Raw genomic sequence first — 20,372 nt, forward strand, 5'->3', positions numbered from 1 at the left:
TCTGCACGTGTGCAGTGGCACAGAATTCCCCCAGGAGTACCATTTCCTCTTTTCCCTCATGGTATGAAAGGGAGGACTGATATATTCCCATTCTAGAAAATGCCTAATTAGACAAAGATTTAGTTTAGTTTCTTTCTATTTATTTGATAATTTGAGAGTCCATGAGCTGGAAAGAGTATGCACACAACTAAAACATTCATTCGCTCTACTTTCTGTATTTACCTCTTTTCTTACATTCTTTTCACTTTCACATGATTTTAAGATTTCACATGAATCATAGGATTTGAAAGGACTGCAAGGTCATCTTGTCTAACTCCCTGCCGAGATGCAGGATTTGTTGTGTCTAAATCATTCAAGACAGATGCCAGCCTTCTTTTGAAAACCTCCACACCCTTCCTAGGCAGTCTGTTCCATTGTCCTACTGTTCGTACAGTTAGGAAGTTTTTCCTGCTATCTTCGCAAAAAGAAAAGGAGTACTTGTGGCACCTTACAGACTAACCAATTTATTTGAGCATAAGCTTTCGTGAGATAAAGCTTATGCTCAAATAAATTGGTTAGTCTGTAAGGTGCCACAAGTACTCCTTTTCTTTTTGCGAATACAGACTAACACGGCTGTTACTCGGAATCCTGCTATCTTTTTATCTCTTTTTGGTGACTCCTTGGTGAAAAAGAATTCAAAATGGGGGACAGATTATTTATAAAATAGTCCATTGCTGTGTTAATTAGAAGGTATTATACAAGTCTGTCTATGAAAGCAATCAATTGGGGTCAGCTACAGAAAACCCCAGACTGCTTATCTTTATATAGATTTAATTTGCTTTTTTCCCAGTAAACATACCTTTATAAAAAAATTAATATAAATCTAAAGTAGTGTATTTTAACATTTTCTGTGTAGTGGGCTATAATATCCACCACTCCTCCTCATGCAAAAACAGTGCACCAATTGTGAAACAGAAAGTATCTAATACCAGTAACAAACAAACCTCAAATCAAGCAATATACAGAAATCTATTTTCCATGACTGGGTTAAAGCGAATAGCAATGGTTCTGCCACCCATGGCTGCATTTTAAAAAATGCAACACTCAGTCCCATTTATATCCTTTGATCTTTACTGAAATATCTTTAATCAAATCCATAAATGGAAACTTTGTTAGAAGACTCAATTTTTAGATCAAAGCTCTGACTCTGTGCACAACAGAATGAATGTGTAAAAGCGGGTGTGCAGTTTTGTCTGAGTAAATTTGATCTAGGGGAATATTATGTATGAATATAAGGAGGTATTATTTTACAGAGCATGGTGAAAAAAGTGCAATGAACATCCAAATGTGGTGGTGGAATCAAACAATATTATATTTAAGCAGAAACTAAATGACTAGGTTAAAGGGGTAGTGGAAGTATATGATCCTCCTCATGAAAATCAAGGAGTTTTTCACTAATCATATTTTTCCTTGCAGACTGGATTTGGAGGTTCTTATGGGTGTGAGGGTTTTTTGCCTTCATCTGACAGAGTGTTTTGTTTTACCTTTCAAATGTTCCCAGAATTATGTAAACTAGAAGTGACAGCGTTATCAGGAAGGACTTCTAGCCAGATTCTGGTTTACTACCATATAATGAATTGAGGAGATGATCTTGTGGTTAAGGTGCTGCACTAGGTTTCATGCCAGAACGGTGTAATTCCTGACAGTACCATAGATATCTCCTCACTTAATGTCTCTATCTCAGCTCCCCGTCTCTGAAATGGAGACACCTGCCTACCACACAGTGAAGTACCAGAAGCCCATACAATGAATTATTCTCGGTGAGTTTCAGCCCAGACACTAGAGATACTGTTTTGATCCCCGTGGAAAGTACCACGGGATCTTTGCTGATCCCTGACATTAGTTCTACATCTCAACTGAGACCCTGTACCTCACAGATGTCCTGTGCAGGGCCGGGAGCTGCTTACCGAAGAAGCCGGCCCCGCTACCTGCAGCACCCTGAGTTTTCCTGGGCGGCTCCCACCTCCCTCCAGCTCATGAGCGGAGACCACAGCCGAGGTGATGCCTGAGGGACAGGTATAAAGCGGGCAGTGCGGAAGGCGCGGCGCGGGTCTGGCCCTCGATGGACACAGGGTCCCTTTGCAGGCAGCGCCTGCATTCACTGCACTGGCTGGGGATTACCAGGGGCGGCTGCGTGCGCCAAGCGAGGCCTACAGCCCGGCCTTCGCTGCTGTTGAGCAGCTAGTTCCCCCCTCCCGCGAGCTGCAGCAGGCGCCATGCTGGCCAAGCGCCTCCTCGGGCAGCTCCTCCGCAGACACAGTAAGGGGAGAGGAGCGAGGGGCTGCGGCTATAGTAACCCTGTGCAACGTGGCCCTGGCGCCGCAGCACAATCCGGGGAGCGGCAGTGCGGCACGGGGTGGGGAAGCGAGTTGCAGCGGGGGTTGCAGGGCTCCGATGCTGCCAGGCCCGGGGAGTTGCAGGGTTCCAGTGCTGCAGGCTCTGAGGGGTGGGGTAGAGGTTTTGCACGGCGGGGGGGAATGGCAGGGCGGCGGGGGGGAATGGCAGGACTCCCATACTGCAGGGACGGAGGGGCTGGTAGGTTGCACAGCTTCGGGGCTGCAGGGTGGTGGGAAGATGGCAGGGCTCCGGTGCTGCAGGGCCTGGTGGTGGTGGGTTTGTTTGTTTTGGGGTGCGGGGGAGGAGATGGCAAGTTGCACCGCTCCGAGGTTGTAGGGGGGCGGGAGGATAGCAGAGCTCCGGTGCTGCGGGACGCGCGACTGGCGGGATGTCCCTGAGGGGCTTCCGGCCTGGCCAGAGCCCAGGAGCGAAGTGACGGGGTACCTGACCGGGAGCCCAGCAGCAATACCGACAGCCGGCGGCCAGCTCGGCCCCAGAGTGCTCGCCTCCTGGGTAGGGGCGGGGCTCGGGGGCTCAGGAGGTGGGGTCGGGAGAGCCCATTCTGTCCTGCGGGGGGGAGGGCCCGACTCCGCCTCATGGGCCGGGCCGGGGCGTGGTAACGGTTCGGATGGTGCGGGCGGGAAACGCCAGCTCCGCCCCTTCGCTCAGCTCTGTCCCCTGCTCTCTCTCTCTCGCCCGCTCTCCCCATGCCGTGCTCCGGAGCAGACCCCGCCGTGTCCCCCAGCAAGAGGCTCAAGGCCTCGGAGCCTGATCTGCGGCTCCGCTTCGCCAAGCTCTCCGAGAACGCGTCCACCCCGTCCCGGGGCTCGGCCCGCGCAGCTGGCTACGACCTATACAGGTGAGGGGCGGCCCGCTCCGTGCACTGCCCGAGAGCCCGCCGCTCTCGGCCAGTGCAGCCGGGGGGAGATCAGCCCTCTCAGCCCCCCAAGCTAGGGCTCAGCAGCCCCGAGGGCGCGCCCGGTGAGCGGAGCAGCTTCTCCTGGGTAGAGGGTGAGTGGCTACCATGCGCCCTGCGGAGCCCGCCATCGTCTCCCGCTTCCCCTGTGGCTGGCCCGCAGAGCCCCTGCTCAGCGGCGCTGGGGTCTGCGGCCCTCTCCGTTGTGGGGCTCGTTGGCCTCGGAGCGTGGCGCGCGACAGCAGCCGGGTGAGCGAACCCCGCGCTGCTCTCTGTGTAGACCCCGCTAGCTGCAGCGACAGGGAAACGAGCCCCTCACACCACAATAATTGTCTCTGCAGGGTTTTGCACTTTAGAGTGGCCTTACTCTAATCACTTCTGCATCCCCCTCCACTTTGCCCCCTCTCATTTCCCCTTTCCACTCTCCTCCAGTGCACGCAGCGTGCAGCAGCTGGCATCTGCCTCTTTGGCCAGGTCACACTGCATTTTGAATCCTTTCATTGGCTTCCTAGGGGCTTCCTTGTGCCCTATCCCTTTGCTCACCTCGCCATTCCTTTGTCTCCAGCATACTAGCTTTTGTACCTTTTTCCACATTGCTTACTGCATTTGGAAAGGACTTCCTAATGCATATAGAGCCTTCCCTTTCCTCCTCCAAGGCCTTGAACATCAATTCTTTCTCAAGACCTACAGGTTCTAGCCTGTACCAGCAGATGAGGTCTCTAGCAAAAGGCTGATAACAGTAATTACAGTCATGCAATTGGATCAGCACAAACAATTTATTAGGCCCCACCAAGTCTGAATATCTGCATAGAATTTTGTAGATTTGTAGGTGGCTCTTACACAGACACTGGGATAGTTCTTACCCCTCAAGCCCTGTCTTTACTATGTGTAATTATAGGTTCGTGTATTTAATCATTCTGTTACCAACAAGAAAGTACCCAAAACATTAAGTAAGTGTTGACATATATTTGCTTGCTTTATTTAGTGCCTATAACTATGTGATTCCTGCTATGGAAAAGGCTATAGTGAAAACTGACATTCAGATCTCCCTCCCTTCTGGATGTTATGGCAGAGTAGGTAAGTTAGACTGTAGAAAAGTGTCATTGAAACAGGTTCATTTGCCCCAGTGGCTTGCCTTGAAGCTTAGTCAACATGCAAAAATGGCACCATTTAACCCAGTCTGTTTCTATATTGATTTAGTTAAATGGTTGCCATTCCTTTGCAAGGATGCTCTTAAGCCAGTTTGAGTGGCTGCACAGGAGGGTTGTACCCATTAAAGTAAAATCTTTGGAGAAGTGAATGTGGTTCAGTGGTGTAATTCCTCTTTATAGACTGCACCTTACTGGACTCCTTTTTAATTTCAGCCTATTCATTGTGATGAAATTTAAATTATCTTGAACCTGGTACTCTAGGTAACACGCTATTACCACATCTTTTGGTGAAAATATTTGAAGATTTGATGGATGACTCATAATAAACTATGTGAAACACTTTGCTAATAAAAATGTGCATAACTTGTTTGAAGTATTATAGAACCTACATTTATGAAATTTTTTGGATTTTTTTAAGTGTATAGTGATGTGTAGTAGCTGTAGGTCAAAGCAGCTGATCTGGTTAAAATAATATTTTACGTTCTCTTAAGAACATTGGGGGGGGGAAACTTATCAAAGTACAGTACAACTTAATTAGCACACCCTAGTGCAGGGGTCTCAAAGTCCTGGCCCGCGAGCCATCTGCAGCCTGAGAACCTCCCCACTGCAGGCTGTGGAGGAGAGATGCATGCAGACATGCTGCCGGTGCCACCCCTGCAGCTCCCATTGGCTGGGGGAGAGGGACAAAGATAGCATCATTAGTTGCTGGGCAGAGTCAGCCATGGAGGCAGCATCATTAGTTGCTGGGCAGAGTCAGCCATGGAGGCAGCATCGTTTTTTCCCCCCACAATGAATATAAACAAGTCAAAATACCAAACAGAACTATCTGATGCACACCTGGCTGCAATCCTGAAGGTTTCAACTGCTCAGTCACTGAGGCCAAACATCAATAAACTGACAGAACTGAAACATTGCCAGGTGTCCGACAAACACTAAAGACTCTGGCAGGCGACAAACTGTATAAAGTTGTATGACACTTATTATTTCTAAGAAATTCAAAATAAAAAATACAGTATAAATATTTTCTTTTCTGAACACCATCTTCAGTGACATTATTGGCCCGATAGGAGGATTTGAGGACTGGCACTGGCCCCAAGGTAAATTGAGTTTGAGACCCCTGCCCTAGTGGAAATAACTCAGATTGCTGTTGGCCAGCTTATGAAAACTTAATTGGTATTTTAGTCAAGTTCCTATTGAAACATGGTCACTTTCAGAACTAAATGCAAAGCTCCCTGATTTGGATTCCCCACCAAGTTCTAGACATAGAAAACTCATATAAACTAATCAAGCCATTTCTTTCACAGGCTGGGAGGAAAAAGATGTATCTGTTTTTAAATACTTGAGGTGCTTTGATACTACATTGATGAGGGTTATAAGTACTTCAGTAATGATTGTCTTATCACAAAAACAACTTCTACAATTGGCACTAGTGTCCTCTTCTTGGTAATCTCAAGAAAGGTCAAGGATAAAATGGCTGTAGTCTCAAGTATGTTCTTTAGTGGTGGTTCCTCCAGGTAAGAATTGAGGTACTTCCTTAGGCTTGTGCTACTACTACTCATTCTTTATAATTATTATGTGCACTTAGATTTACAAGTGGTAAAGGGGGAAGCCTGTCCTAGGTTCTAAATGTAGTGTGTTCAAATACTCAATGAAATGAAAGAGGATCAGCAATGAATCCAAAATTAAGAAAATGACAGTGTTTCTAACACTGTTTACTACTAAATCCTCCAAAAAGGGAGATTGTACATTTCTCTCATCTTCAGCCAATTTAAAATTTTTGGAAATAGGTAAAGCTGGTAAGGTAACATTTAATCCCCAAAGTAAAGCAGCTTGAAGTAAAGCCTTAGCAACAATTACCTTGCATTAGCAACTAGCAATTAGTCATTTAAAATCTGTTAATGGGTTGCAGGCTATGCCAGAATTGCGGTTTTAAGTGAGTTAGGTGTATTATTGTTTTGTGTAACTAGAGTGTATTCCACTATACCTGACTTCTTTGTGATGATTACTATGGAACAGGTGTTACAACGATAATGTGAAGAAGGGCCAAAGCGTCATATAAATGGCCATAGTCTGAACAACCTTTTTTAGTGGTGTTTCAAGGTAAAACAATGCATTTTCAGCTACTCTAATCATACACCCAATTCACTTAGTCTGCAATCTTATTATAGTCTGCAACTGTTGATATTGTCACCTACTGCGGTCATGTAATGACACTTGCTGTACATTTTGTAGGATTACATGTAGGTTTTGGAAGGAGCTAGGTCAGTGTTTTTGGTGGTGGGACTTACTGATTTTGAGCAACTTATCATACATAGACTTCATGCTAAAATTCATTTTCAGAAGGTTTCTTAAACTTCTTTTCATTTTCTAGCCCCACGTTCTGGATTAGCTGCAAAACACTTCATAGATGTTGGTGGTAAGATGTTTATGTTCTTTTCACAGTCTCTGTAAATCTTTATTCTATGTCTCAAAGTGAAATTTAGATACTAAAACTATAAAGTGACAACTACAGCTTCATTACTTTTAAGGACTTCAGTAAAATAAATGGAAACTGTGATTTAAGATTTTCAATCATATACTCATCCCAGGATCTAAGTTCCCAAACTATTTTGGACTGAATCTTGCTTATGGTTTTCATTTTCTTACCGTTCTTTCAGATTGATTTGGACTGGTAAGAAGAAAGTTTAGGTCACATTTTTGGGCTCTAGTAAAGCCGTAATTCTTTTCTAATCTGCATATTAATTTTTTTTCAGATACAGAAAATAGTAACCAAATGATATTCTCTCTGAAGTAATGCTTGATGTAGCCAGTGCTTAATGGGCCAAATGCCTGTCTAACAAACATTCATCAACCAAATGATGATGATAATCGAACTAAGTACAACATATGTTCGTCTGTATCTCCTGAAGTTTAGATAAAGCATTGGGACCAAATTCAGCTCTGGCATGAACTCATTTACATTAGGGTTGAATTTAGACCTTTTCATAATCTCTTGTGGTTCTGGGGTTTACTGTAAACTGTAAGTACTAGGGATGATTTTTTTTCCTTGTTCTTGTATTTTTCTGTCTTGTTCAGTAAGATTCAAATTTGCTGCTTTGCACTCTCCGCTAACTACCGACTTGTTTTTCTGTTAGATTTGAATTCCTTATTAGTTTTAATCCAAGGCGACAAAAACAATTGTTTCATTCTTTCCTACCTATTTATTTTTCTGCCCTGAACTTTAACACAAAGCTATAAACATCATCCCAGAATTTCAGACTTAATTGTGAATGTTCTTGCTTCTGTTAGTCATCCTTTTACTGCTATGTCCTCTTACTATGCCTTGGAAATAGTCTTAAACATGTTATTTAGCTGCTATTTAGTAATAATTATAACAACCAAAATGTTATAGTAACTCAAGAGTAACTCATTTTTACAGCCAGTTTCCTCCATTTGACTATTCATCTTTTTCCTTGCCCATTTTCACCCTTACAAAAAGTTTAATATTTAAAGGTTGTTGGCATATAAGTTTAAATGGATATAAGAAATCATTATTTGAGTATCAACAGTATAAGCAAAGGAAAATTTTATTTTTATTTCCATATCTAGTTCTTCACAGTCAGAAAATGGCTAATTAAGATGAAGACTTAGCTTTGACATACTATGGTTTTACATCTTATTAATCAAAACTAGGTGGGAAATAATGAGATAAGGAATCCCAGAGGCAAATTTGAAAGATAAGGTTAACTTTATACTTTGTTCTAGAAAAAATGGTTTGGAAAAAGAACGGTAACTTAAATTTTAGACTCCACTCATTATTCAACCTTTGTATAGATATAGTGAAATCAGAGTGGCTTTGAATAATAGTGAGGATATGTGATACTTTCCTCTGAATATATCTCAGTTGTAATTACAGATACCTGGCAGACAAGCTCCCTTATAGCAGTAGGTAGGATAAGTAGGATATAGGGAAAATAAGTAGGTTATAGGGAAGCTTCAGCTGTACCACCTTCCCATCAACCATGCTCTTCATCACACTCAATACAAGTCATTATATATGAAGATCCAGATCCTTGGTGCAGCTGAGCTGCAGCCAGCACAGGACCCATGGAGGTGGGGAAAGATGGATCTAAGCCATTTGTTTCCCTCCCCTGATACTGGAGCCAAAGCTGAAACCACTCCCAGTATAACTTAGAACAGCTTACGGGCCCTGTAAACCAGCTGAGGATCACTGGAACATATTAAGGTCTGGCTCTACCCCTGATATATTCACTATGCCAGCCTACTGTCATAGGGAATTTTCCTTCTGGGGAATCCTCTATGGACCTCAGGACAACTCTCTTCTCTTTATGCCTGTCTGATGGAACAAAAGAAACAGGGACAAGATGTGACCCAAATATTTTCCTGTAGTAGTGTATTGTAGAATAATATATATTTGCATCTAAGGTTCTGAAAATAATTGTGATCATGTAATCAAACTATCAGTGCATATACACAGGGTAAGAGCGGGGGTAGAGTAACTTTGGTATTTTCTGAATTGAGTGCTTAACCGTGTAATCTTTTATGTTTAACTTTTGTGTTCAGCATTTCGAAAAAAGTGACATCATAAATGAAAATAATCATTACAGTTGGTAGGGTGCCTCTTATGAAAAATCAGACATTGATGTTTTCTTTGGAACTCAGTGTCTTGTATAAGCACACTTGACATAGCAGAGAAATGTTTTATTTCAATACAAATGTATTGTCAGAGGTCCCAGGCTGTAAATAAGGGGCTGGGGAAAAAACTGAGCATGCAGGATTCTGTTCAGAATCCACATCTGGTAGGCGTGGATGGTTTTCCAACAAGTGACATGCCAGATTCTCGACAGAGTAAGGGCTTTTGCATGAAGTCAGTATTGCACTCTGCCAGTTCCAATGCATGATTTTTCCAGTAATGACTTAGATGCTTTCCACCCAAAGTAGATCATGCAGAAAAGTCTCCTAGTGTTCAAGAGAGTGTATAACTGTTTTAGCTAGATGTTTTTGAATAATAGAATCCCAAAAGGTCTGTTACGTTAACCTTAAGCAGACCAAGCTTCTGCCCTGCTACCTCCTGTTAATCCATAGTAATTACTTAAATTGAGTGCCTCTTCCTATAGAGACAGAGGATGTTTTAGGCTCCTGCCCCAAGTACCTTTACATTTTGTGATACAGACAATGTAGTTTGAACACCAAATGGAGGTCAGTCTCTGGTGCACTTTTTAAAAAAACAAACCTATCTATTGGAATACTCTTTAAATTCTTTCCTTACCAACCCTTTTTCTATTTGGCAAACTCCTACCCTACTGTGTTTCTAATGGAGCTTGAAATTAGCATGGCTTTGGCAGCATTTCTGCCACTTCATTCTGCACAGCACTAGGTTAGTGGCAGTGGCTGCAGCATATTCCAAAATCATTTTGTTTATCACATCTTAGCTTTAGGTTCCCAGGGCAGATCCAGCCTATAGCATGTATGTTTTCAGGGCAGAAGTCATCTTTCTCTATTCCATCCTGAAAAGGAGAACTTTTCACACACACTGCATAGAGCCAGGAATCAAACTCAGGCTATTAAAAAAGAGATTCTATCAGGCTACAGAATCATTATAACCTCTGTCTAGTTCATAATTGCACCCTAAGAGGTGCTGTTAAATCATTAAACTAGTTCTATCTAGTGTAATGATAATTTCAGTTGCTTATTCTTTTACTACTAGGGCTGGTTTTGACAGATTTCTGTGCTGAACTCCCTCTCTTAACTTGGCTTTTATCAGATGTAGCTTTTAACTCATGGGGAGGATATTTTTCTCTTCCCCACCTGCAGAAGGCAAGAGAGGGACTGAATAGCGAAGTTAACTGATCTATTTATTTAAAAAAAAAAAAAAAAATCAGGAAATCCCCCTCTAGTAGGAGTTTGAAGAGAGCTCTGACTGTTCAGGGAGTAAAACCTCCAAACTCACACGACCCGGGGGATTGGTGTGATGGTGTCCCCAGAGAGGGTGGATCTCCTACCCGTTTCCTCTGTCAGCATGATTCCATATACTGACACTGGCTGAATCCCCTGGTGCTGCTTGAAGGGACCTAATGGCAGTTAATTCTGTTGCAAGCAGTCTACTTCTGTGTAGAAATCACATAAGAATACACAAACTGTGCCATGGAGAGTGGCTGGTTCAATGCTTCAATCTAACAATCTATCTAACAATCCTGCGGAGAAGTTTCTAGTTGTCTGAGAGAGGGGAGCAAATGATGCTGATAGGCAGCACTTCTGTGTAACCCGGGAATTCTGGCTGTATAGGTGGATATTATAATCTGGGTCTTGCTGTTAAGGCTTAATGAATCAGTAAATGGGGTGAATTATGACTGAGTCAAATGGTGCATAACACCTTTTATGAAAGGCAAGTCTAGTCATCTTCAGGAAGGGTTTCTACTAGTTTACCTACACAGAAGGTGAGGTATTTAGCAAGCTTGCTGACTGAATTTGGTGTTTTTGGAACATCTCTTCAAGGCGGGATCTAGTCCTTAAAATATATGCATTTAACTCCCATGGACTTCAGCTGGAGTTGCACATGCACATTGGAGTATAGAACTTGGCCCTAAGATGTCTGAGAACAAGATACCTGTTTTTAAATTTGGGTACTAGGGAGCCAGGTGTTGTGTTTGTTAAATGTTAACTCAGCAAGAAACAGCACTTAGACGCTATTTTGTCTGTTACATGTGCTGTTTGTTTCAGGGAAGTGGTGAAATGGAGATGGCGCATCAATGCCAAATCTCCATGGCAACATTTGAGGGGGTGATCACAAAAAGCAGGAGCCTGTTCTTTAAGGAAAATATTTGGATGGCAACTTTATGACATGCTGAAAGTGTTTGCTGTAGTGACTAAGCTACAGTACTAGTCTGAGACTGGGTTACTGAAGCAGCATTATGAAGCTTTCCTACTTCCAAAGGCCCAGCCAGTAAAAGGTAAAGGAAAGACTTCAAGCCAGATCCTCCTCAACTAGCGTAAATCAGCATAACTCCACTGCTCCCCTCAACAAAAAATGGAGTCTGGCACTAAATAAAACAACAAGAATTTATAATAACTCTAAATTTAAAACTTAACCTGCAGTAAAGTAACTGTAAAAAGTAAAATGACGACTCTGGCATTTCACTTTAGAAACAGTTAAAGGGGCATCTTAACTCAATGGGGCTATGTCAGTTTACATTAGCTGGGGACCTGCCCCTTAACTATTGTGGCTTTGTTCCACCATCCCTGTTAGGAGGCTATGGGGAAAGAGGTCTAGCTGATGGTCCCAGCCATCTTATTTAATGCAGTGGCACTGATTTCCTCCCTACTCATTATTCCTGAGTTTAATTAGTTTATGTTTATGAGCACTAAGACATATTGATGACCCTCTCAACTTCTCTTTGTAAAGCAAAAGATGAATGTCACTAAATATAATTTTATTTTTAGTTTATTGTAGATTCCTAAATAGCCAATTAATCTTATTTTCACTTTTTTTTCCACTTTGACCCAATTTCTGTTAAAGGCTGGTGGTATTTATTTTAGAACAAACAGATTCACAATTAAGACTTTTTTAAAAAAAAAAAACCTCAGTGGTTTTGTCTATATAACTAGACTCTTAAAATAACATGAACTTCACCACAGAGTTAATTAGTCTCCAGTATGCACAATACAGAAGAGTACCACTTTTTATTACTAGAATAGGAATGAGGATCATGTATGCAGAGCTGTATGAATTGTCTGTTGCTGACAGATTAAGAAGGTAAACTAGCAGCAAGTAGTCTGCTCTAGAGTGACCTAAACCAGCATTGCAAGCATGGCTCTGGCATTACATGGGAAGGGAATTTATTTAAGTGTGTGGGAGTTAATGCTTTAATTAGAATATCTGAAATTGCCAGAATTCTTCTCTTCTACGGATCTCCGACACAAACTTTAACCAAAGAGCGGTACTAAATTTAGATTTTTGTACTTAGATATCTAAGCAGGCTGTCTAAAAGTCCATTGTACTTAAAACTTTAGAGGATGACTGAGCTTTTAAAAATACTAGGACTGTAGTAATCCATCAGTACGCAAAGTCGAACCACTAGAGAGTATTTTGTGTATTACTTTTGGAAGTAAAACTAGCTCTGATTATGTTAAATTAGCAAGCTTCATTCTCAGTCTTTGTAATAAGTAGCAATATCTAGTTCACATGCTGGGACAGAAAAAAAAAATGTACCTCTAGCTGAATAGAAACACTTTGACAATAAATGTCTTAAAAATGTAGTAGTCTCTGGCTCAGTGTGGCAGTGCCTAACTAATTTAGGAGCGTAAATCCCATTGGCAGTTGGTGGGATTTAGGCTCTTAAATCAGTTATGTACTACTACGTTGAGTGCAGCAACACCTAAATACCTTTAAATATCTGGGCCTTAATGATTTTTAGTAAGTATTTAAAAGCTTATTTGTGTGCACTGTATGTTCTCTCTCAGCCCTCCTACCACATTGCTTCCATTCAGAAAATGCTCCGCATTAGCTGAAGCTCTATTTAAAGAAGAACTTCAGTAAGGCTAAGAATATAAGATAGCCAATTATATTTTTAACTTCATATATGGCAGCCAGGCTATGTTTCTCATCAACAGTGTCCATTTTAAATCCAGAAGAAATCTATTGTTCTAGACAACCACTTTGATGTAGTCCCTTTCTCAGCTAAATTTGTTCAATCTTTTGTATGGGATAGACAAAAGAAACCATCATATCACTTAACAGTGGTATTAAATGCTTGTTGAAATATGCATGTTAAATTTTAGAAATAACGTTCTAAAAAAATGCAATGGGGTCTTTTTAGTTCATAATCATTGCAAATTAGACTTGCATTTGGATATTCCAGTATTTTAAATTCCAATCTCTTAAGGGGATGGATGGATACACTTAATGTGCTGAAATGTATCTACAAATCTAACTTACTATTTCATGAATATCTTTCTTCCTTGATATTAACATCTCTCCAGCAATTGTAGATACAGTTTTTAATTACTCCCTTTATTACAGCTGGGGTCATTGATGAAGATTACAGAGGAAATGTTGGTGTTGTACTTTTTAATTTCGGCAAGGAAGATTTTGAAGGTAAGCATTAGATTGGAGAAAAATCTGTATTTGAGATTGCAGTCAGCAACCTAAACTTGTTATTTGCGTATTCCCTAAGGAATACTTCACCCAAGTTTAAGAACATATGCCTCCCTCTTCAACCAGTAAACACGTGGAAAATCAAGTAAGTCCTCATCCTTGCCTTGCAACAGGCAACCATGAAGTCTTATGTTCCCAGTATAACAGGTGGCATGGAAAGACTTGTAGCTCCAGGACTGAGCGACCAGCTCTGCCCAGTGGCAATTTTTTCATCTGGAAAATTTCCCTGTGGTTCACCAGAAGAGGAGTCCCAATCTGATGGATCCAACTGAGCCAATAGTTGGGAATGATGAAGACCTCCCCTGGAGTCTACGGGAATTAGTGTGTGGGGAAAGGGATGGCTTACCATCAGCTATGCTACCTTCTCCTCTCCCTCCCCACAAACATAAAAGATGCCCACCCCTCCAATGCTTTACTATTCTACTTCCCCTGTGCTCATCAGAATATATTTTGAGTCTGGGGACTGTTGTTATCTAGCTAGAGATATTCAAAGAAAAGGGAGGAAACCAGGGTTGCATTTCAAAAAGGGAGCACTTAAATCATCGTGTGCAAAAAGTTAATAAATATTTTTCTGGAAAACTTGTCTGAAGTTATTAAACTAAATTTAGCAATTAATGGGAAGTTGAGTGAGTTTTAGTCTTGCTTAAGTGCAAATTTCTAGGTATAACCTGAACTCAAATTGCTACAGATGCCTACATAATTTAAATTTCAAAATTTACTGCTAATGCCATAATGTTTTATGGAGTCTTAAATATGAAGATTGAAGTTGTATTGGGCTTGTTACTTTTTTAAAAAATAACATATTAACTTCTCTTAAGTTAAAAAAGGGGACAGAATTGCCCAGCTGATCTGTGAACGCATCTTCTATCCTGAGCTGGAGGAAGTTCAAGTAAGTTACTGGAATGAAACACTTGCATTCGTCTGAGTGTACAGGAAGAGCTGTATTTAATCTGTCAAAATTCAGAGAACAATTGGGCTTTTCAAAAAGTTATTTACTTCTGTTGCTGCCTGTAAGAACATGTAAATTATTACTGTTTGAATTAAAAAGGAAAATGTCTACAGTTTAACACTTAATTGTAAGTCCTTACAAGCCTGTTGGGGACGCAGGGGATGTGAAGAGTTGAAAAATCAGTGATTCTTAAATATAAGAATTACAAACAAACTTTGGTGTTTACTTGAAATCTGGAATAATTTCAATTTGTAGGCATGTCTGCTTAGAGTTCTATAATTTATGACAACCCATGCAATTTGCCCATGTCAATGCAAGAGAAGGAATGGGGTGATAATCCCACTCTGAATTTAAAGAAAAAATGAAGAAAAGATGGATGCAGTTTTCCTGGAAATGAGCAATTTACAGTTTTAAACTACTGAAAACATGGCAGACTGACATATATTTTGAACATGTAAGATATTGTAAAAATATATTTTAACATGTGTTCTGTTGACTCCTGAACTTAATTTTAGTTTAAAAACTTGAAGCTTATTTATGCTTGTGCAGTAAAGATCTTCTCCATAAAAGAAAATGTACTGATTTTTCTGTGGGGAAGATGAAGAACATGCAAGAAACAAATGAGTATATATACACAAGCATAAGTCTTTAAAAAGCTAACCTTATTAATCTCTTTTCAGGTTCTGGATGACACTGAACGTGGTACAGGTGGCTTCGGTTCCACTGGCCAGAAATGAAGAGAGATGTTAGATGTTATAAATTCTTACTGTATTTGGATTTTATTGATTAAAAGGTTCTTTTTGTAAACAGTCTTTAAAGAATAGTTTCAAAAGGGGAGTTGGGATTTTAGGATCTGTGAAAGTAAGGGACTCATAACTCAAGCATTGTACAAGCGTCTACAAATCTCTGCCTTCTTGTCCACTTCCAAACTGATAGCAAGTGACGTTGAGCAGCATGCTAGCTTGCAGTACAGAGAAATCTGCACAAGAGATTTGACAAAGTATTTTTTGTTAACTCCTAGGATTCTGAACCAGTGTTTCTATTGATATGGAAGTTTAACGGTACTAATTACACCTCCTTTGTGCCAGCTAGATTTTCTGACATCTTCAGATAAGTGTGTGAAGCTATCTTGCAGCAGATTAAGAAAAACATAACTCATTTTCTGGAAACTAACAATTTAGCTTATGCCCTGATACTGCATGGTGTAAAGATTGCTTAATACAAAACTTGTCAATGAATCAGTACTTCTGCGGTCATGTCATTCTGTCTTTCTGGTAAAAATGTGACCACCTCAAACTACAATTAAGCGTCTTTTCAATGTCTCAACACAAGTCTTTCATGTAAATAAGCCTGAGAGACTTCAGTATAATGTTCAAAAGATAGTTATGTTGGAGAAATATGATCCTCAAATGTTGTAAAGATGACCTGTAAATACAGTCCTTCACCTATAGGTGGCTTTGGTACATGCAAAGAACAGACATGTCATGTCAGCAAAAATAGTTCATACAGGGTGATGTGTGAATAAATACTTCACAGAAAGGGGACTCTGAATAATTACTGGAATGGTTCATCCAGAGTAGTCTTTTAGGTAAGTCATTACACCAATTAGCAGAATGTTTGAGTATATCCCAAACCTGATTTCTTAAAGTGCAGGAAATCTATAACTTAACTGATCTAGCAACATACAGGTGAAGGAACATGCACTATAAAAGGGGTAAGGAGGAAGGAATGTGAAGTAGTCTTTTCTGTAAAATGGCTAGAAGAGTTGTAGGGAAGTCTTTATTTAAAAAAACCAAAAAACAAAAAAAAACCCACCACCCCCTTATCCAGGAAGAATTGATTAATTTTCCTACAGTCGCCTGTATTATATGGCACATCAATAATAAGAAAAAAGTTTGAATGTTGCAGATCTGTGGAAACTTTCATTTAAGGATGTCTGTACTTTACAACTTCCCATTGCTGACAAAGGTAAGGGATATATAGGCCTACAGGATTATGATGAGTGTATGCACACTCCACAGGGCAGGTCTACACTAGAATTATTACAGCAGTGCCGCTGTAGCGCTGCTAATGCACACACTGTCGATTGCAGACAGCAGAGCACTCTTCCGAATTACTCCACATCCCCGAGCAATGGTAGCTATGTCAGCGGGGGAGCATCTCCTGCTGACATAGTGCAGGTCATACCTATGCTTACGTCAGTGTAACTTACATCCCTCAGGGCCATGGCTTTTTCCACACCCCCCCAAGCAACTTAAGATATATCCAAGTAAGCACTAATGCAGACTTCCTGTCTCAAGCTTTATGGCCTGAGTGCTTTTAGTCCTTTCCCCTCTTCTAGGCCTAAATCATATAATGCTGAAGATCCCGACTCTTACTCAATATCATATTGGCATTGTTATCCATGCCAGTTTCTCAGTATTTTAATGCCACTCATCTCTTGCATCTTGTAGTTGTCCTAGTGTCTGTTGGAATTTGGAACCTAAATACCAAGTGACCAGATTTCTTTGGTTGGCTAGGATAGAGAACTTTTCCGCTCATGTACATCTAGCTGTAGTGACTGCTTTTTCTTTCTGAAACATGCTTAAGGTATTTGATCATGAAGGCCTTACAGAAGTTGGCTCACCATGAAACAGCCCATTTCCTGTCTGAGACAGTTTGATGAGGGCATGTCTCAGTGACCAACTTTTGAATCCATCTTTAAGTGCTAGTCCTGCTCTTTACAACGGTTAGAAAGTCAGGTCCAAGACAGCTCAGTTATCTTGCCCTTTGTGACCTGCCAAAGCAGCTGCACTTGTCAAAGATTGTGAAGTTAAGTTCTGTTTTAGGATAGAACTTACACATATAAATGATTGCTATTATACTTTTAGATAAGTGATCGCACTACATACAGCATTTCCTGTTCATGAAGGAATACCTAATATATTGCAAATGTTAAAGGGCAGGGAGGAGTTTAGTGAGCCCACTCTCAGTAGAAAGACAGCTTTAGAGTGGTTTCAGAGTAACAGCCGTGTTAGTCTGTATTCGCAAAAAGAAAAAGAGTACTTGTGGCACCTTAGAGACTAACCAATTTATTTGAGCATGAGCTTTCGTGAGCTACAGCTCACTTCATCGGATGCATACTGTACGATGCATGCTTTAGAGTGTAATCTCACAAGAAAGGGTGTATGCAATAACTATGATATTTTATAGAAGTGGTTAGTTATGCATGTACTGTAAAACAACTCTCTACGTATGTGGACCATTGCAAATCCTTGGCAGAGGATCAGAAAAACTTTAAATGTTTCATTCCATAGTCCATTTTTCACTACCTATTCAGAAAAGTCAGTATGTAGCTGAAGTGAAGCTGCAGGACTCATGCCAATAACGATCTGGGAAAAAGTCCACCCACCTCACAGGGAAACTACACTACCTTTTAGTTCATGACAAACTGAACTCCCTGTGTGAATCGAACCACAGTGCTGAGGAGAACTCTTCAACTAAAGTCACTTACTGAGAGTCCCCTCTCTCCCCGTCCCTATGGCTTTGGAGCTGTGTATCTGGTTCAATATAGTTTTGAATGGCAAATCTTTATTCTCTTGTGAAGAAGCTGGTTACTTTTTATAAGCACCTAACTTCTGTAATCCAAAGAACCATGGAGTAAACTGTTTACCATTCATTATTTTGCAGTTAGGCTTAACATTTACTGTAGAAAGCCCACTAACTGTAGATTAAGGCCTACAGGCTCCCTTCATGGAAGGGGAAAAGTTAATAAAAATAGTCACTACTTTTGAAGTAAATCTCTTCCCATGTGGGAGAACAGTTTGCTGGCACTATCATATCCCCTCTCCCACAACTGCACAGTGAGGCCCATAGATTTAAGAAACACTGAAGCAGAGGTTCTGCCCTTTTGTCGTAATCTTCATGTTTCCTCTTTCTGACTTGCTATGGAGCCATATTGTAACTTGCCATCCAGCTGAGCCTCCAACACTACACACGCGCACACAATATACAGACAGGAGTTAGTTAGTGGTGAAACTGGCCATTAGCTCCCACTGGAATTTCTGATTGAAATCCTGCAAGTATCAAGGAAAATGCCTTTTTGGAGTAGCTGTTCCGAGTCTTTCCAGTCTGGCCATGCAATGTTCAGCTGGATTCATTTCCCTCCCCTTGCCAACCAGATTTGGTTTGTATTTATGCAAATATTATTCCCACCAGAACAGGGACATGGAACTAGGCCATAGGAAAAGGGTTCTTACAAGCCAGTTTAAAAATCTGGGATGTGTGGGAGCAAGTGTTTTAAGAATGTTAGTGTACAGATTTAATTTAATCCCATTTTAATAATGTATACGTTTACTGCCCTGATTGAACAAAACTAATGGGGGATGGCTTTTGCATCACAACAGTCTATAGAAATGCTGCCATCAACATGTTTTCTTTGAAACCATTCAAATTAAGTACAAATTAGCTTTTAAAAAAGAACAAGAGGCTGGACAGCACAGTGGTGCTTGCTTGTTGTGTTGCTGTTACATCAGGTGAAACCTGGTTTTCGGTCTGTAGTGACATAAGCTAGCTGTACACGTTTATGAAACTAGTTTGTGTAGTTCCATGTGTTTGGCCACCACAATTCAGGAGAAGCTAAAGACTGTTCTGAATAGCTGTGAATTGCACCTAGCTAGTAGTTTTTCCAGATTAGGGCAGTTGACAGGTTGTTTGCAATCTGCCATACCTGCTATAGGATGGCTGATCTATGAGGAAAATACATTACTTCAATTTTAAGTGCTTTCAGTGCCCAAGTTCAAGTTGTTAAGTAGGCAAGGCCTGCTAGGTGGGGGTGGGGGAGGAGCAAAGGTGAAAGGTACCAAAAAATCGGAGGCTCGCTTGCTTAATTCACAATAAAATCACTTAAATCAAAATGTTTATGCAGGATGAAAATTTTTCCTCATCTCCCTTCAGCAAGTTTAGTCTGAACTTGATTTAATTTAAAACCAACAACTGAGACTGCTTTAAAGGTAGTGTATCCCCAGAGGGGAGAGAGGGGACTTTGGTGTGGACACCTAGGGATGAATACAAAGCAGGCAAAGATGGGATGGCTCCTTCACCAAGGCTCTTCAGCATGAATAAGTGGGATCTGGTGCCTTCATGGAGAGAAAAGTAAAGATTGATCGGATTTCTCATGGTCAATGAAGACCCTTCCCTCAGGGAAAGGAAAGAAAATTACGACACAAAGATCTGGTGTCCTGTTTAAGAAATGGCCTTGTTATAACTAGAGTTGGATGAAATCTGAACCTCAATTCCAAACCCTAATCAATCTGCACGGGAAGGGTGGCTTTCGAATTCAGATGCTTGGCTCCAAATCCATACCTATGATTTTACTCCCAGGAGACTGTTTTCTAGTTTGAATTGAAATGCAGCTGACAGCTTGAAACAATAAACATTTTTACAAGATGTGAAACTCCTGAAGGAACAGGTTATTGCTATGAGAGTTCTGCCATTCAATATCTCCATTTGGGGCCAAAAATCTTAGAAGGATTCCTTAAAAATCATTGATACCATTGAATCAAAGCCCTCCAGCTTATTCCATACCATACTGAATCCTGTAACCTGGCTGTGAATTTGAACACAGCCTCCACAGCCCATACATAGATATAACAAATGCATTGCCCTGGGGTATGCTCAGAATTATTTTTGTATGCAGAATGTAGCTTTGTTGGATCCAGCATATCAGAATGGCAAGGTGGGGAAGAAAATATCTCTTATTGGACCAACTTCTGTTCGTGAGAGAGACAAGCTTTAGAGTTTACACAGACCTCCTCTTCGGGTCTCAGAATTATTTTTGGCCCTTTC

General features: G+C 41.0%; 1 protein-coding gene and 1 long non-coding RNA gene across 6 annotated transcripts in view; one reads left to right on the forward strand and one right to left on the reverse strand.

Annotated features, from left to right (window-relative positions):
- The window catches only part of LOC125643459 (uncharacterized), a 38,637-nt gene extending 35,733 nt beyond the window's left edge, over nucleotides 1-2,904 (reverse strand). For all 3 annotated transcript variants that reach the window (XR_012670247.1, XR_012670248.1, XR_012670246.1), the window contains exon 1: nucleotides 2,821-2,904. This is a non-coding gene — a long non-coding RNA (uncharacterized LOC125643459). The remainder of the gene's footprint in view (nucleotides 1-2,820) is intronic.
- On the forward strand, nucleotides 1,805-15,790 carry DUT (deoxyuridine triphosphatase). Of its 3 annotated transcripts, none has more exons than XM_048866035.2 (7): nucleotides 1,805-2,037; nucleotides 3,103-3,235; nucleotides 4,278-4,369; nucleotides 6,815-6,859; nucleotides 13,463-13,537; nucleotides 14,416-14,486; nucleotides 15,227-15,790. In XM_048866035.2, exons 1-7 carry the CDS (start codon nucleotides 1,917-1,919, stop codon nucleotides 15,281-15,283), a joined length of 594 nt encoding a protein of 197 aa, XP_048721992.1. In that variant the 5' UTR covers nucleotides 1,805-1,916; the 3' UTR covers nucleotides 15,284-15,790. The 3 variants fall into 3 exon arrangements, with proteins under 3 accessions (XP_048721992.1, XP_048721991.1, XP_074989208.1); XM_048866034.2 differs by lacking the exon at nucleotides 1,805-2,037 and adding an exon at nucleotides 2,147-2,298; XM_075133107.1 differs by lacking the exon at nucleotides 1,805-2,037 and adding an exon at nucleotides 2,523-2,574.
- Nucleotides 15,791-20,372: the final 4,582 nt, after the last annotated feature.

The sequence above is a fragment of the Caretta caretta genome, chromosome 10 (assembly GCF_965140235.1).
Source record: "Caretta caretta isolate rCarCar2 chromosome 10, rCarCar1.hap1, whole genome shotgun sequence".
NCBI lineage: Eukaryota > Metazoa > Chordata > Testudines > Cheloniidae > Caretta > Caretta caretta.

Coding starts and splice junctions, on each gene's coding strand:
- DUT (XM_048866035.2), top strand. CDS start 1,917: ATGTCCTGTGCAGGGCCGGGAGCTGCTTACCGAAGAAGCCGGCCCCGC. Junction 6,860..13,462: donor ACACTTCATAGATGTTGGTG/GTAAGATGTTTA, acceptor CCTTTATTACAG/CTGGGGTCATTGATGAAGAT. Junction 14,487..15,226: donor CTGAGCTGGAGGAAGTTCAA/GTAAGTTACTGG, acceptor ATCTCTTTTCAG/GTTCTGGATGACACTGAACG.